We start from the raw sequence: 15,093 nt of genomic DNA, 5'->3' as shown, positions 1-15,093 counted from the left end.
GGGAGGCCACTCCATCGTAAAGTTTACTGTCATTACCATTTTTTGCGATAAATAATGATATAGTAGGGAGTCAAGAACAGTATTCGTCAAGAGAGTTTTCAGAGTGATCGAATGTTGCTTCAGTATTTTTCGGCCGCTGATTAATTACATTTGTAACATTAATTTGGTTTTTTAGAGTTAAAAATTTGTTTCAGAAAACATATCGAAATTGATTAGATCACCAGCACGTACGGTTCTTGTAGATATGGATACCGGTGTATTATAATATATAGAAACATTACGGTTTTTAATATGATGACACAAATGCTGTAGTCATATTCCACATCAGGTCGTTTGAGAAAGAATAGTCCAAACAAGTTATAGAATTTATCTTGTATTTTGATTTCTGTTTCTATTGAATAAAATAAAGTAATATATTTTATATAATTTGCGCCTTTATTTTTTTTTTTTTTTTGTTGCCAGTATTACAACCATCAATATAATAACAAGTATCAGAATCGTAATGATAATAACTGAAATTGTAATACAAATTGTACTTAGACACTGTATTAAGATTCGAAATTAACAAATTCACGTCCGTGCATACTTAGGAGGTCGCTCCTAAATCGGTCATATGATATACATACAATACTACCTAATGGACGTTGACGATTACGTGTCGTAATGTTTTATAAATTTCATATAAAATAACTAACTCCATACGGATATTATCTGATTCAAATTCTTAATCTGAATTTGAAATAAAATAAATTTGTAAAAATTTGTAATAATCGAGTCGAAGTGGTCGCAAGCTCCCGGCTTAAGTGATACACTTGCACTTGAATTTTAAATGTAGACATAAAATCACGCTCAACTACTTGCTTACTCTTGAAAGAGAGTAATAAGGACAGACGTAGGGCGACTTTGTTTTATACAATTTATAGATAAGATATAATAATAATACTTTATTGACTTTTAAAATATTTTATTATAGTACAAACACTAACTTTGAATACTTCAAAAACCAATAGTATAATAATATTAATAATAATCATAAAAATAATAAATAAAATAACGCAATAATATCGTGATTTTAATACAAAAATATAAAATAAATACATACATTAATAGAAACTATAAAAAAATTATAATAAACGAATAGTCTTAAATTGATTTGTAGAAATCTTTAAAACAACTTTCTAAAAATAGATTGATCTTGACACTCAACACAAAAATATTTAGCATTTTTTACAAATTCTTAGTAAATAAGTATCAAAATTTCTTTTCCTAGAATTTAATGGAATATTTTGGTTATCAGGCAATAAATCTTGTATAACTGAAAGCCTGTAGTCATACAATGACATTTTTTTAACATGTTTGTTATAGAAAAAAATATGAGTTTATCAATAACAAATGAATAACTAAGATTACCATTATTAAAAGAATCGCCAATATCATTATTTGAATCAAAATCGAAATCTTCATTGGATATAAATGTATCATTTTCTAAAATATCAAGTAACCCATTATCGGATAAAATATTTGTTTTCATACTTTTTTTTTTTTTAACTTTTTTAACTTTTTTTTTTAAACTTGTTGAAATCTTGAAAATTTATATTATAATATACTAATTAATTGTATAAAAAACCTTAAAAGTAAATAGAAATTTATATTTAGTAGAAAAAACAATAAATACCATTTTCAAATTCATAACAAATTTATAAACATAAAAATACCGGAAAATCAAAGCCAACTGATTGTTATAAAATCGCCATACGAATAAATAAATAAGTTATAAAATTATACTGAATGACCATAGCAAATAATATATATATATATATTATATTATAATGATCGATGACCACCAGCCTACCGTTTTAGATAACAAATAAAAATAATTATCCTATGACGACTACACGGATTAAATTAAATTAAAAATTTGTTTTTCGATAGAGTTTAAAAAATAACTATTTAATATTTTAAGAGTGTATTTATATTAAAACCGTAGTAAAAAAAAATTAAAAAACTTAACCTAAACCTGTTATGTTGAAGCTTTATTATGAAAATCATAAAATATTTTAAAATTTATCGTACTTTTTTTTAATACATAATATCAATATTCGGTAGTTTATTACATTTTAATACAAATTCCTACCAAAGCAATGTGTTTACATTATTTTCATGTGCATTGCATTTGCGCATCGGCTGTCTGAAAGTCGTGTTTATTATTTTACAGCTATAGCACTTGGTTTTTTTTTTATATTTTAAATATATGCTAGTAAAATCAATTGAACGTGTGGGATTCGGTATGAAAACGTTTCACTCGACCGGAAACAATGTATTTTATCTCCCTTACGCCATCGGTGAATGGTCACCTGATTCTTTGAAGAGGTAACAGATTTCGAAATTATATTATGTCCCACGTGAGCACCATCTATAAATATATAATGCAATGAGTACGAGTAAATTACGTACAGACGTATATGAACACATCTGGATCGTGGAAAAATCGCCCATTACATGTTCGACCATTTATAATGTTATAAACGACAAGCTATAGGTTTGTAATACATAAGCAGCTGAAAAAATGTTCTTTTTTATTTATTTATTTTTATTTTTATTTAATTCGGATCTCGTTTATCATAATAATATTCAGAACTCATTCCAATAGTGATCGTTTACGCGAACGTTAAGCCAAATAAATATTTTCAATCGGACACGATATTAAAATATCACGTTAATCGTAAAACAATAAAACGCTTGTGAGTTACCGAGTGCTGCGATTCGCACACGTATAATGCTATATAAACAACTAAGAAAAAATAAAACCTCCGTGTATTTATATAAAAATAAATTTTATACGGCATGATCGATATGAAAAATAAAAATTAATACACAAATTACGAATGTTTTCACTGCATGCTGTATTAATAATATTTAAAAACATTTAGAAAATATTATACATTACATCCATTGATATTTTAATGAACGCTATGCGATTCAAACGCAGTCTCCTTATCAAGAACTCAGTTATTATTATTGTAATTTTTTTTTTTTTTTTATAACTCTGCTTTGTTTTAAAACATATGAAATAATTACAAGTATATTGTACAAATTTATCCTTTTTTTTATTTTGTACATATATAATTTTTCCCCTGTTTCCCCTGTGTGTGGGGGTTAGAATACACCCATGGTAGTCTATGTCCATCGTAAGAGGAATTACTTAATTACTATTAACTACTATAGAACACGTTGAGTATGTAATAATTGAGCATAATAATAATAATAATAATAATAAATTACTATTATAGTATATATCATTATTATATATAGAGTTTACGAGAATATACTCGTGTATGAATATAACAAAAAAAAATGAACCGATGTAATGTTACAACCAAGTTGTAACTTTTTTTGGTCCCGAAAGAATAATTAGTTGAAATATAATTTATAAAAAAAAAAAAAAAAATGATCTTACTTTGGATAAGTGACATTTGGTAGCGGTTTCAGGAAACACCTTTGCCGAAGTATACCTTCCCAGAGTTGCACACCTATGATCCCAAATATGAAGAACACGAAAAAACACAGCAGCAGCACATTTCCCAACATCGGCAAAGTGTCCAATAGTAACATGACCAGTATGCGCATACCTGTAACGGAACAAAATCGAGTCGTGAGAAACTATTAATATTTTATTGAATATAAATAGCTGGGAGAAATTGAAACAATATCAATATTTTATAACTCAAGCACGAGTGATAATTATTTTGCTACGATTGCCGAATTTAATAAACAAATGGAGTTAAATATTTAGAATAGTAAAATTGCTCTCGTCGAATTCGAACCTGATTATTCAACACTTCAGCGAGTCTCAAAAGGTTCAAACTTTAAAAGAGTTCAGTTTTATCCATTTACATTTAATGCACGACAACCTACCGAGGAACGGTAGGACCGCCGCGGTATTATATTGATTAGCAAGTAATGTGTACGTTCCGTCAGCGGTTACACTTATATTATTGTATCAGGTACATATTATATTATTATTACATGGGCATCGAATCTTTTGCGTACATTTCAAATGGTTTAATAAAATGAATCGGCGTCGGCTTCAAGTAGCTTATCATAGTTGATTGTATACAGAATTTTAACGCAAAGTAAATATCGACGAGTCTTTACATGTTCGAATAGTTTTTCCGAATTCAAAAAAAGACTGTTTTTTTTTTTTTTTTTTGACTGTTAAGTGCAAATGATTGTGATTTTCGTCAGTTAACTCCATAAACTCCTTACATGCTAATATTATAGTGTTATCGGGTACAATCAAGCGTGAAAGTGCATCTGCGGTTTTTAAAACTGGAAATCTCAATAAGAACAAATCGTGTATGTATATACATATATATTTAATATGTCTGTCATATTTTTATACAAGGCTTCGTAACTATTCCAGTTTAACACACGTAAGTATTTACGAACGAATTGCGTTTAAGCTGGATTATTTTTTCCGAGAGAAAAAATTCCACTATTCTCTGTACCACGTTCAACACTAATTAACTCTAGACGGATAAGTGATCGAAAATCACACACGTTTTAGAAAGGTTACAGTTCACTATGAATAGAATTGTCAAACTTTTGCTGATTCAGAGTACCTGTGTGTTCATGTAGAAAGTTTCTTGGCAATATAATAATTGATGAACGCTATACAATCTCCATTAAGAGAAAGCATATCGTAAGTTCAATATAGAAGTAACAAAAATAACGTAAATTAAACGTCACAATGTGACTTCATCGATTTTTATTGCAATTTAAATTAACAGCTTTGATGTTATGGATAATACCAGACTGCTGTTTGTGACATATTTTTCATCATGATAATAATAATTAATAATAAGTCAACAGCATATTAATTATTTTGTAGATATCGTCATAAAATCAGAAATTTCAACTGTTGCTACTTTATATATATATAGGTATATATATATTATTTTGTTAAATAAATTGTATTATTTAATAACATAAACTAAATTAATCATATAGCTTACATTGCGTCGTTTTTCAGTGAACTCACGTATTATAATATTCATGTAATACCCACCATGTTATAAATCAAAACATAACTCGTTGAGAATTATATGAAATTACCCACTATAAATAAATCAAAACGGTATAACATTGATCTTAAATTTAAATTTTGTAAAATTATCTTTTGATTTATTGTAAACAATCAACTTTCTTAAAAAAAAAAAAAAATAATAACGTTGCGATGTTTATTATGTACATAAAATGTATAATATAAGAGTGCGAACACATATGAAAACTGAAAATAAATACAAAAATGAATTATTCGTTTCGCAGTCAATCTAATATTTTACTTGATAAATTTCAAGCAATAAGTGCACTATTAAAATATTTAATTGATTATTGACACGTTATACTTTATTCACACAACACCACTTTTATAAGATAAAAATATAAACATTTTAAAATTAAAACGATGTGAACCATAAAAATTATACAATTTACTTATATTTTAAAAAATATTGTTAAATATTACACTTGTTACAATAATAATTTCTAAGTTTTCAGAATTGATTAGCAAATTAATAGATTATAAATTATGAATACCATTATAGAACAATGAAATGCATGTGTGTATCAATTTTGCATACACTATGTGCCGTCTTAGTAATAATAATTTAAAAAACAAAATGTAAAATATTTTTTTTTTTTTTTTTAATATATCAATAAAACAATACAAAGTATGAATACTATGTATTAATATTATTTTATCAAACGTTTATTGAGACTATCTAACTAGTAAAGTATAGAAAGTATTAAGGTTTGACTGATTGATATCATAAGTCACCAAGTTTAATAGTTTTTCACGAAACAAACCCAAACAAATCAGAATTGGATTAATCATTTAAATTATTGAATGGAAATGGTTTGAAAAAAATATTACAATAACTATTGGTCTATTCTACTGATAGAAAGATTAGAATTAAAATAAACGTGAACAATATCACTGTACGGAAAAATGTTTTGTGCACGTGAATAACAATATTGTACGTTTACGCATCGCAAAAAAATATTACAAACTATTGTGTTTACGTTTCGTTGAAATTATGTCAAAAACTCTAAAACGAGAATTAATGATTTGCTTACTGCTGCTTTTCGTTATGTAATCAATCATTTATTATTACTACTATTATTAATATTACCTCATGAGCTACGTAAGCGACACGATGATTCCTAACGTAACTCGAAATCATCTGTACCGTTCCCATTTATATTTTTCATTACAATGTCCGATCAGCACGTAGTATTTGCTCGTGCTCAATACTGTTGTTATTATAAAACACATCTCGGTCACACGAAGCATATAAAAAAACCGATTTCGTCCACTTCTACGATCCCACGGCCCTTCCGTCCGGGTGACCAGTGTCGGCATATGCGCATATTTCTCATCGGTCACAAGAATGGGTTCATCGCCGTTTAAGATTTCAGTCGGTTATCCGTTGAACCGAAAAACTTCGTACAATATATACATACGCGGTTACACGAGTTAGGAATGCTCGAGTCGTAAACCTAAGCCTACCGCCAGAATATCCCTGCATTGCCGCAGATGATCATGGTCGCACCGACAACGGTTTCTTATTGATTTATTACGGAACGGTCCGACGTCTGCGTTTATCTTTATTTATCGATTATCCGGGAACGGTAACAAATCTTCAAACAAATTGTCCCCGAATAAAAATATTGCCATTATTGAATATTATTTCTTTGAATGAAATATCAACAGAGCGGGTACCTACCGACGTTGAAATGCCATAATTTATAAGTAATTTATATACGAAAAACGTTAGTGTAACATGCCAATGGTCGTGCAGTACGTTTAGAATTTATGTGTTTTACGAGCCACGAATTTTTTTGCTACCATCGTTTCGTCATCATGATTTATAACTTACACGGGGGATCAGTAAAACGAAATACGTAATATATATTAACCTCATCCACTCAGATATTTAACTATATAATATGGTATATAATCTTGCGAATTGGCATAGCTTTAGATTCTGAGCGAAATGTATTGGTTTTAACGTGACGTGTGACTTCCTTTTCTTGTGATGCTGCACACGATTTTGATCAGAAGGATTTATTCAATTATCGCTCAATAGAAATTAAAATATGAAAATTTGGTACTAGTTATTACATTTTAAAGGATTACTTTTCTTTCTTTTTTTTTTAATTGATCAACAATTTATTAAACAATTAATAAAATAGAGAAAAAACGGTAAACAATTACAACCGATATCTGTGAATTGGTTTCAAAAACTAATACAGCAATAACATTCACTTATCCTTGCACCTCACCCAATTGTGGAGTTTCACACGATCAAGGATTATAGCCCTTATTTCTTTTGATTTTTCATTTGTTTGTGTACATGATAAATTATAAAATAAAAACGCGTATAGATGAGTTTTATGTATTTGAACTAAAAAATATTGATATAGATAATTGTTTTGACATGTTAATTGAAAATTTCATAATCGAAAAGGATTAAACAATCACGAATTTTAGACGAAAATCCGAAACCATGTATACAGACACACCGATCATTGCGGCTAAATTAATGTTTCTTTTAGATAACTGTGGAAGAGCTAGATGGTATAAATATTAAAACTAAGTGACAGGTTGATACACATAAATAATTATTAAGTTTATTTTTATCTTGCTCAATAATGTAATGGCAAGACAATAAAACCTAGTCGATAAAAAATATATGTAATATATTATACATGACAGGATAAATCGTGTTAATAGGATTTAACAACACCATAAATTATCTTTCTTAGTGTAAAATACTTCGTGTTTTGAACAAACGATTATTAACATTATAGACCAATGTTTTGGAAATCAAATATAGTCGAGACAATTTATCGAATAATAGATAATTTAGGATAAATTTACTAAATTAAATTAAATTCATCTGTCAGTCGTACAATGCCGTGCGTTAACTACCACAAATATATTTAGTGGTCTTTTTCGATGATATAGAAATTAACCGAAAATAATGGTGTACAGCAAATGGGACACCTATACCTCATAAGCCTACGCAATAAAACAAATGCTAACGTTCATACAACCGTCTGCTAAACGGCTTAAAAATGACAAGTTAACTCAAATTTTTCTATCCAAAAATGAAGTTAAATTTTAGTATCATAGCACAGGACAGTTATCACATAGATAACGTTTTATCTGAAGGACAAAATTTACATAAAGCTTTTACTCACATAATCTTCTCTGGATCCGTTTGAGAACGTAAAATTTGACAACAACAGTATGGAATATGGTCTGATTCACCGTTTCACTATCTCCAGTACACAATAGGACCAGGACCGAAAATTAATTCTTATTTTTTTTTTTTTTTTTTTTGAGGGGGAGAGCTCAGTAGAATCGACCTTGCGGTAGGATCGAATTACGGAGTTTTATTTTGACACGAATGAATCCATGAGGAACTGAAAAGAAATGAGTTTCTTAAGAACAAACTCAATTTTAAATCTGACATAGTTTATTGGATGAAACTTTGAGTTTTTTTCGGGTGACAGCTAAATGTAATATCGAGGCGGAAATTTGGAAAATTGTCATCAAAAGTAATTTGCCAAATATTTTTTCAAAAGTAAAACTGAGATAAACGATTCTTGTCTAATGGCCAAACGAAATGGTTAATAATGTAATACTCTACTTCCATAGAAAACAAAACATAAACTAATGAATTAAATCAATCATCTGAATGCGAGTGTAGTATCTCAATCTTATATAAACACGTACCAAGTTAGCGGTTATGTTTTCACCTTAACTACACACTCGTGTTGTACGTAGATACATGCATCTAACCATAATCTGTCGTTATTTGAACGTAAATTGCATGAGTTAGAATCCCGCTCAATAACTCGTTTATGGGAATAACAATAAATACGTTATTTTTCAAACGATGCTTTTTCGGATGTGATTACAATTTCAGAAATCATATAGATGCATTTATTTTAAATATAAAAACTTTTCAACTGCATTTTCAAAATCGTGCTGTTTTACTTTTAAAAAATGTTCTAACCGATTGCATATTTAGTTACATCCAAGATAATTTAATGTTATAGATTTCAACTAACAACTAATGAACATAAAACGTTTACATTATTCATTTATTCAATTATTTCCATATCAAGTGTAACATTCCCACTTTAATTTTTTTTTAATTTATCTATAATTATCATAATTGAAATAATGATTAATTTATTGGAATGGCTCATGATGTACCTACATAATACTAATAATGTTCATGTGTTCAGACTGTTTTATTAATCTTGTGATTTCTAAATTGGCTTGATAAAAATAAATAATGCAATCAAAGAATCATTTAAGAGCTTACAATAAGATATTTTAGCTTAGTTCACCATTATTATTGTCTTCTATTTCAAAACTTTAAAACTACTACTATAAATCTGTTATTGTTGAACTCCAAGTATTTTATACGGTTCTTCTGTTATAACTTCTTCATAAACATTATATAGCTTTTCGGTGGAGTACTGAAAAGTAATAAATGTTTATGTTCAACTTGTGATATTGTCATATAAAATATTATAAATAATAAAGTACCAATTATAATAGCAGTAAGTGAGTACATCGTTCCAGTTTACAGTTCCACGTATGGTGATTCACGCCACTTATAATTGTTAAAAATATAACGGAAGGCAATATTAACTGTTTGTATTTAACGAGTACCGCTCGTACAAAAACTTAAATTGCATTTCATTCCGTGATCTTTCCAAAACATTAATCTTGCAACGACCGTGACAATGTTATTATAATATATATTATTTCAGTGGACGATTTGCTCGCACCATACTATAATATGTATATATTTTATTGGGTTGGAAACAAAACGCACCGGAAAACTTTTTGATCGCATCTCGTGTATACACTACTGTAGTACTCGGAAAAGATAAATTACACGACATAAATAATTACCGTTGAAATATTTCTCGTTTGAGTTCTAAGGGCAAGCGTAAATGCTTCGGAACTTTGCTACCGGAATGTGTACAGCAACATAGACAGATAACGAAGGAGAGACGCTGTTCAATAGAGTAACAACTTGTTTAGGCTGTCCGGAAAGGAAGCCGTGAACAAACCAGGTACATATATCGTGTAAGCGTTCGTGAACGGTCGCCATTCGAGATGTATAATTGTGTTATCGAATTAAAGTCATCAGGGAGAGAATTCTCGAACGAAATTTATGATCCATCATGCTGCCTACATTAGCAACAAGTCCGCAAAGTAGACGCAACATAACGTAAAATGATCCATGGCGCTTATGAAAATCACCATTTTATGTGCATTGCTGTTACCGTTATCGATCAACAAACTAGGAAATTTTGAAATGCAAATATCTTATTTCGATTCGAACGTTGCAGTAACGACGGTCACTCTCGTCGATTATCACCGAAAACCGCAGTGATTGATATAGAAAAAAAACGAAGTACCGAATTACCTCAATCGATTCAAAAATTTCAATTTTTTTTTCACGGATGGCAACATTTGAATCATGTATGGATCAATGAAGGTCAACGGTAAATTTCAGTAGAAGATTTCGTGCATGTTTCCAACATAATCTAATTATTTTAAAAATATTTCTTTACAACAAATTTGCATGACAGATTGATAATAATTACGATTAACGCGATTCTTAATAATACATAGTGGAACGTATTATAGTATGATATTGAGTTTCGATATCAGTTCATTTCAAAATAAGAACTAAAAACATTTATAGCTTTTTACATTTCTTATGACGATCTTGTTTAATTCCATATATAAATTTTATCAAATGATATTAATTGATATTAATGATATTAATCAACAAATTAATAGCTCCCGTTTCGAGCAACAATTATAATTTGAGATTTTTAATAATTTATAAAATATTAAATGAAATAATACTATTTAAATAAATAGTTCCATAGTACTATACTAATTCTAAATGATCGCACGTGCATTTTATAATTAAATACTTGATTTATGATCAGTTTCAATATCGTGTAATAAAATTGTTCATCGTTAACTGCAGCAGTATAACGTGTGCAGAAATAGTTTACAATAAATTATTTAATTTCAATATTCAATTGATTTGTTTTTTAAATTAATTTTCTGTACGAATACCTCAGTGTTATGTTATGTATACAAAGGTTCGGAAATGTATGGAATTCATCAAGGGTTAGTATACCTAATTTATACGTTACGAACAAATTATATCGTCAGACAATTTAATACTTGAACCATGTCCACGTTATATCTAGTGTTTTCATGAAAGAATTTATAATGCTACTAACTTTGACCGGACATAATGACACATTGCCATGGCCAGGTTATAATTTCCGTAAAATAAATGCACTAACGCTGGCGGTTGGCTTAAATTTAGAAGAGAAAATACTTGTACATCAAAATATTTATAAAAATTCGTTATATTTCACAGACGTAGTGGATTAAACGTGAAACGAAAAACATTATAACGTTTCATTTCCATAAAACGATGAAAACACTGTGCAGAAAAATCTGTTATTATTAAAATATTTAGTATACTTTTTTGGCAAAAGTTTTGGTATTATTTCGTAAATAATAACTGTGAAAGATTATTATTTTTACCCTAGAAATCATGCCTATTTTTATTTTTATTTTCTTATGTCGGATAAAGTTTTCGGACCTTTTTCCATTGTTAAAAATTCAAATCATACCATTAAACTTCTATTCTTTAGAAGTATGACAAAAATTTAACTTAACTTCTTGAAAAATGTTTTAACTTTAATCATATTAGCTAATATATCGTTTGTATCAGGATATGTATACATTTATTGAAAAAAAAAAAAAAAATGAGAAAAAAATAGAACAAGAGTATAATCATTGTAAATCAGTTGTATTGTTAGACTTTTTTTCTCAAGAAATGTTCATTTTACTTCATGAATTCTCAGTTACCCACAATACATCAAATACGCGATTTTGTTCATACTAAGATGTGTATCTAGTGGAGTCGAGTTTATAAAGTGTTTGTTACATTAATTAATCGTGCTCGAATCAAATCCGAGCCCACATAAGATATGATACACTGTGTCATATTCAGCTTGTTTTCAATGGACCAGCAGACAACATAAAAACCAGACCTCATTCACTGAAAGTATAGTACTTGTGGGTGAAACAAATTACCAAGTTTTAAAAGTAGACTTAGGAAATGGACACAATCAATTCAGTGTGAAATACGTTCAACGACGTTATTCTCGTTTAATGGCGTATACTTCTCTTCATTTTTTTTTGCGAGAGATTCATTTAGAGTATAATATGTTGCCGGGAGTTGTGTGACAGCTCGAAACGACTGAAAAAAAACTAAGCAGAACATGTTGTGTAACTCGCACGAGCGGTAGGAATGGAAATAATAATGTTAATGACTATGAAAAGATGTTAGAAAAAACGTACGAATAAATATTGAAATATCAGTGTTAGATTTTTAATATTTTACGTTCGAACGATGTTCTGCAGTAGTTGTTCCGCGATGAGAATCACACATCCGTAAATATCCATCGGTTGCGCGAAACCAAATATGAAACAGTCTGAAGTTTTGTAATAAACATTTTATTCGGCACAAACATATATGCTCATAGGTCATAACGTAAGATGCATGCATTGTGGAGGCGAAGTAGATGGTTTGCATACAGCGAGATAATTGTCACTCGTGTCAACATTCGACAAGAGTGTATGTGGTTAAAGTTTTCAGGCTGCTGGCCGATGTTGAACGCTTGTAGACACGTCGTGTTAAGTGGAATTCAGAGTCCTTACCACAAGTTCTCTCCCTCTCTCTCACTCCAGAATTTAAATTACTTGAACGAAAACATGTAATGTACGAGGGACATTTATTATTACATAAACATGTAAATATTGTACACAATCCAATTTCACGTGTATGAACGTTGCCGCTAGACAATTCCTCTGTGTTTTTTCAATGTATTTTATAATTTTTTTGTGTTTATTACCCATTATATATTCTAATTGTCCTCAATCAATGATTTATTTGAATGAAAAATAAAATGAATTAACCATACGAACTAATAAAACTATACGAAAAATTGAAGACAATTTATTCCGATCCCTCTCTCGAAAAACTTTCTACGCGCATTAATTGCCTGCTGAACGTTAGTTGGGAATATTGATTTCCAATAAAACTCGTGAAAGGACTACGCTTAATACTGCTTAACACCGTTGTGGTTATTTGGATTATTTGCTTTTACGATGATGTCCGTGCACGGTTCACGCAGACTTGAAAATAAAACCAAACAAGTCGAGTAGAGACATCGAAGTGTTATGACCATTATGTTCTTATAGACTTGAGATATTTACACGACTGTTTAAAAACGCTGTAGATAGTTGTTGATTTCATGTTCCGACATAAATGCAGTCAACCACGCAACATTTTTAACTAATCTATCGTTACAATATAACAATGCATGTTGAGCATATGACATATCTGAGTGGAAATCTGTAAATATTTAAAGAATAAGTCATATCATAAGCTTATAGTATAGACGACTGATTTGTACACTAGACCAAGAAAAAAAAATTTAAAAGTAAAAACTTAAATGGATAATCAGAGCCAATAGTCTTGTTAAAGTCTTGTTGTCAGACACAAAATACGAACGAAAAATACTCCATACTCTAAACCTTTGCATTTCTTTCATTACCTACAGAATCTAAAATGATTTTGTCACACTAATTTACTCACCACTAGTAGGGACAAATTTAAAATTAATTAAAAAACTTACAGAATTTAAACATTTATCAGAGGCAGAGTATTTAAAATATGAAAAATAATATTATCACATATAATTAATTTTTTTTTATGATACGAAACATATTAATTAATCAAAAACAAATCGTATTTAAGATAACTGACATTTTTATTTTTCCCTGCCCACGCGGAATTTTAAAAAAACTGACTAATAAATACACATATGTTAATTATAATAAATATAACGTTAAATGTTTAAAGTTAAAAGCTGAAACATGTATTAATTTGATTAAAGTTGATTATTATAAAATACAATAAAGTAAAGGCATCAATATTTGCAAATATGTAAACATCATATAATCCAATGCTCATAATACTGCCTAGAAAAGGATGCAAAATCTTTTTTCCCAAAATATTATTATTTCACGTATAGTCAGACGAGCACTTTCACGTATGTTTAATTTAACAACTCGAAAACAATTTAAACATTTTAGAAAAAAAACTAATAATGCCTGTTTAATGAACGGCAATTTACCACCAGTAATCTGATTGTATTTATTACCTTATAAATACAAATTATTTCCTATTTTCGAATACATCATATTATAAATTCACAGAAATATTTTAGAGAAAAACACTATTAAAAACGAGTGATATCTGACGGTTGATCACAAATTAATCTCTAGACTAGAAAATGTATGTTATTATTTACATCCACTATCAGCAATACAATAAGAGTCAATACAAATAATACCCATATAAGTTGTTTAAATTGATAAAAATTGCTTTTGGAGATATGAAAAAAGTTGAAGACAAAGTTATAAATAAGTAAAAAATATAAATATACATCATAATACCGAAAAATATCGAAAATATGGTTTTTTAAACACTAAAGTTAAATCTCACCAACAGTTGAAGATATTAAAACAATTATAGAACAAAAATTATCATAAATTTAGTTTAATTTAATTAGTTTCAATAACAAATTTCAATTTAACTTACAATTTAGGATATAGAACAAAAATTTTGGAAATTTTGGAAATCTTTTTTGAAAACAAAAATAAAAAAATACAACCGTCAATCAATCACGTTTCATTTAAAACTACATCGATAACCGTTTTTCCATGGTTACCATAACTACACGAAACAAATAAACCCATGCAGAGTATTTTGCGAGTGGCTGATTATGAACGTCGTTGCTATTTGTGTTATTTCTTATATAAGTTATATATCATATATATGGAAAATTATTTATTTATTTTTTAAATAAAATTATAAAATGAAAAATAAT

General features: G+C 28.7%; 1 protein-coding gene across 1 annotated transcript in view; it reads right to left on the bottom strand.

The window, feature by feature from the left end:
* LOC112682398 (voltage-dependent T-type calcium channel subunit alpha-1H-like) overlaps positions 1 to 15,093 on the bottom strand; it is a gene marked incomplete in the record, with an annotated part of 329,779 nt that overhangs the window by 220,694 nt on the left and 93,992 nt on the right. The window contains 1 exon segment of the mRNA XM_025552987.1: positions 3,458 to 3,629. Within this exon segment, the coding sequence (XP_025408772.1) occupies positions 3,458 to 3,629 (172 nt within the window).

The sequence above is a fragment of the Sipha flava genome, unplaced genomic scaffold (assembly GCF_003268045.1).
Source record: "Sipha flava isolate LNK unplaced genomic scaffold, YSA_version1 203_pilon_pilon, whole genome shotgun sequence".
Lineage (NCBI taxonomy): Eukaryota > Metazoa > Arthropoda > Insecta > Hemiptera > Aphididae > Sipha > Sipha flava.
The sequence above is the reverse complement of the archived record's forward strand: the minus strand, read 5'-3'. Positions and strand labels throughout refer to the sequence as shown.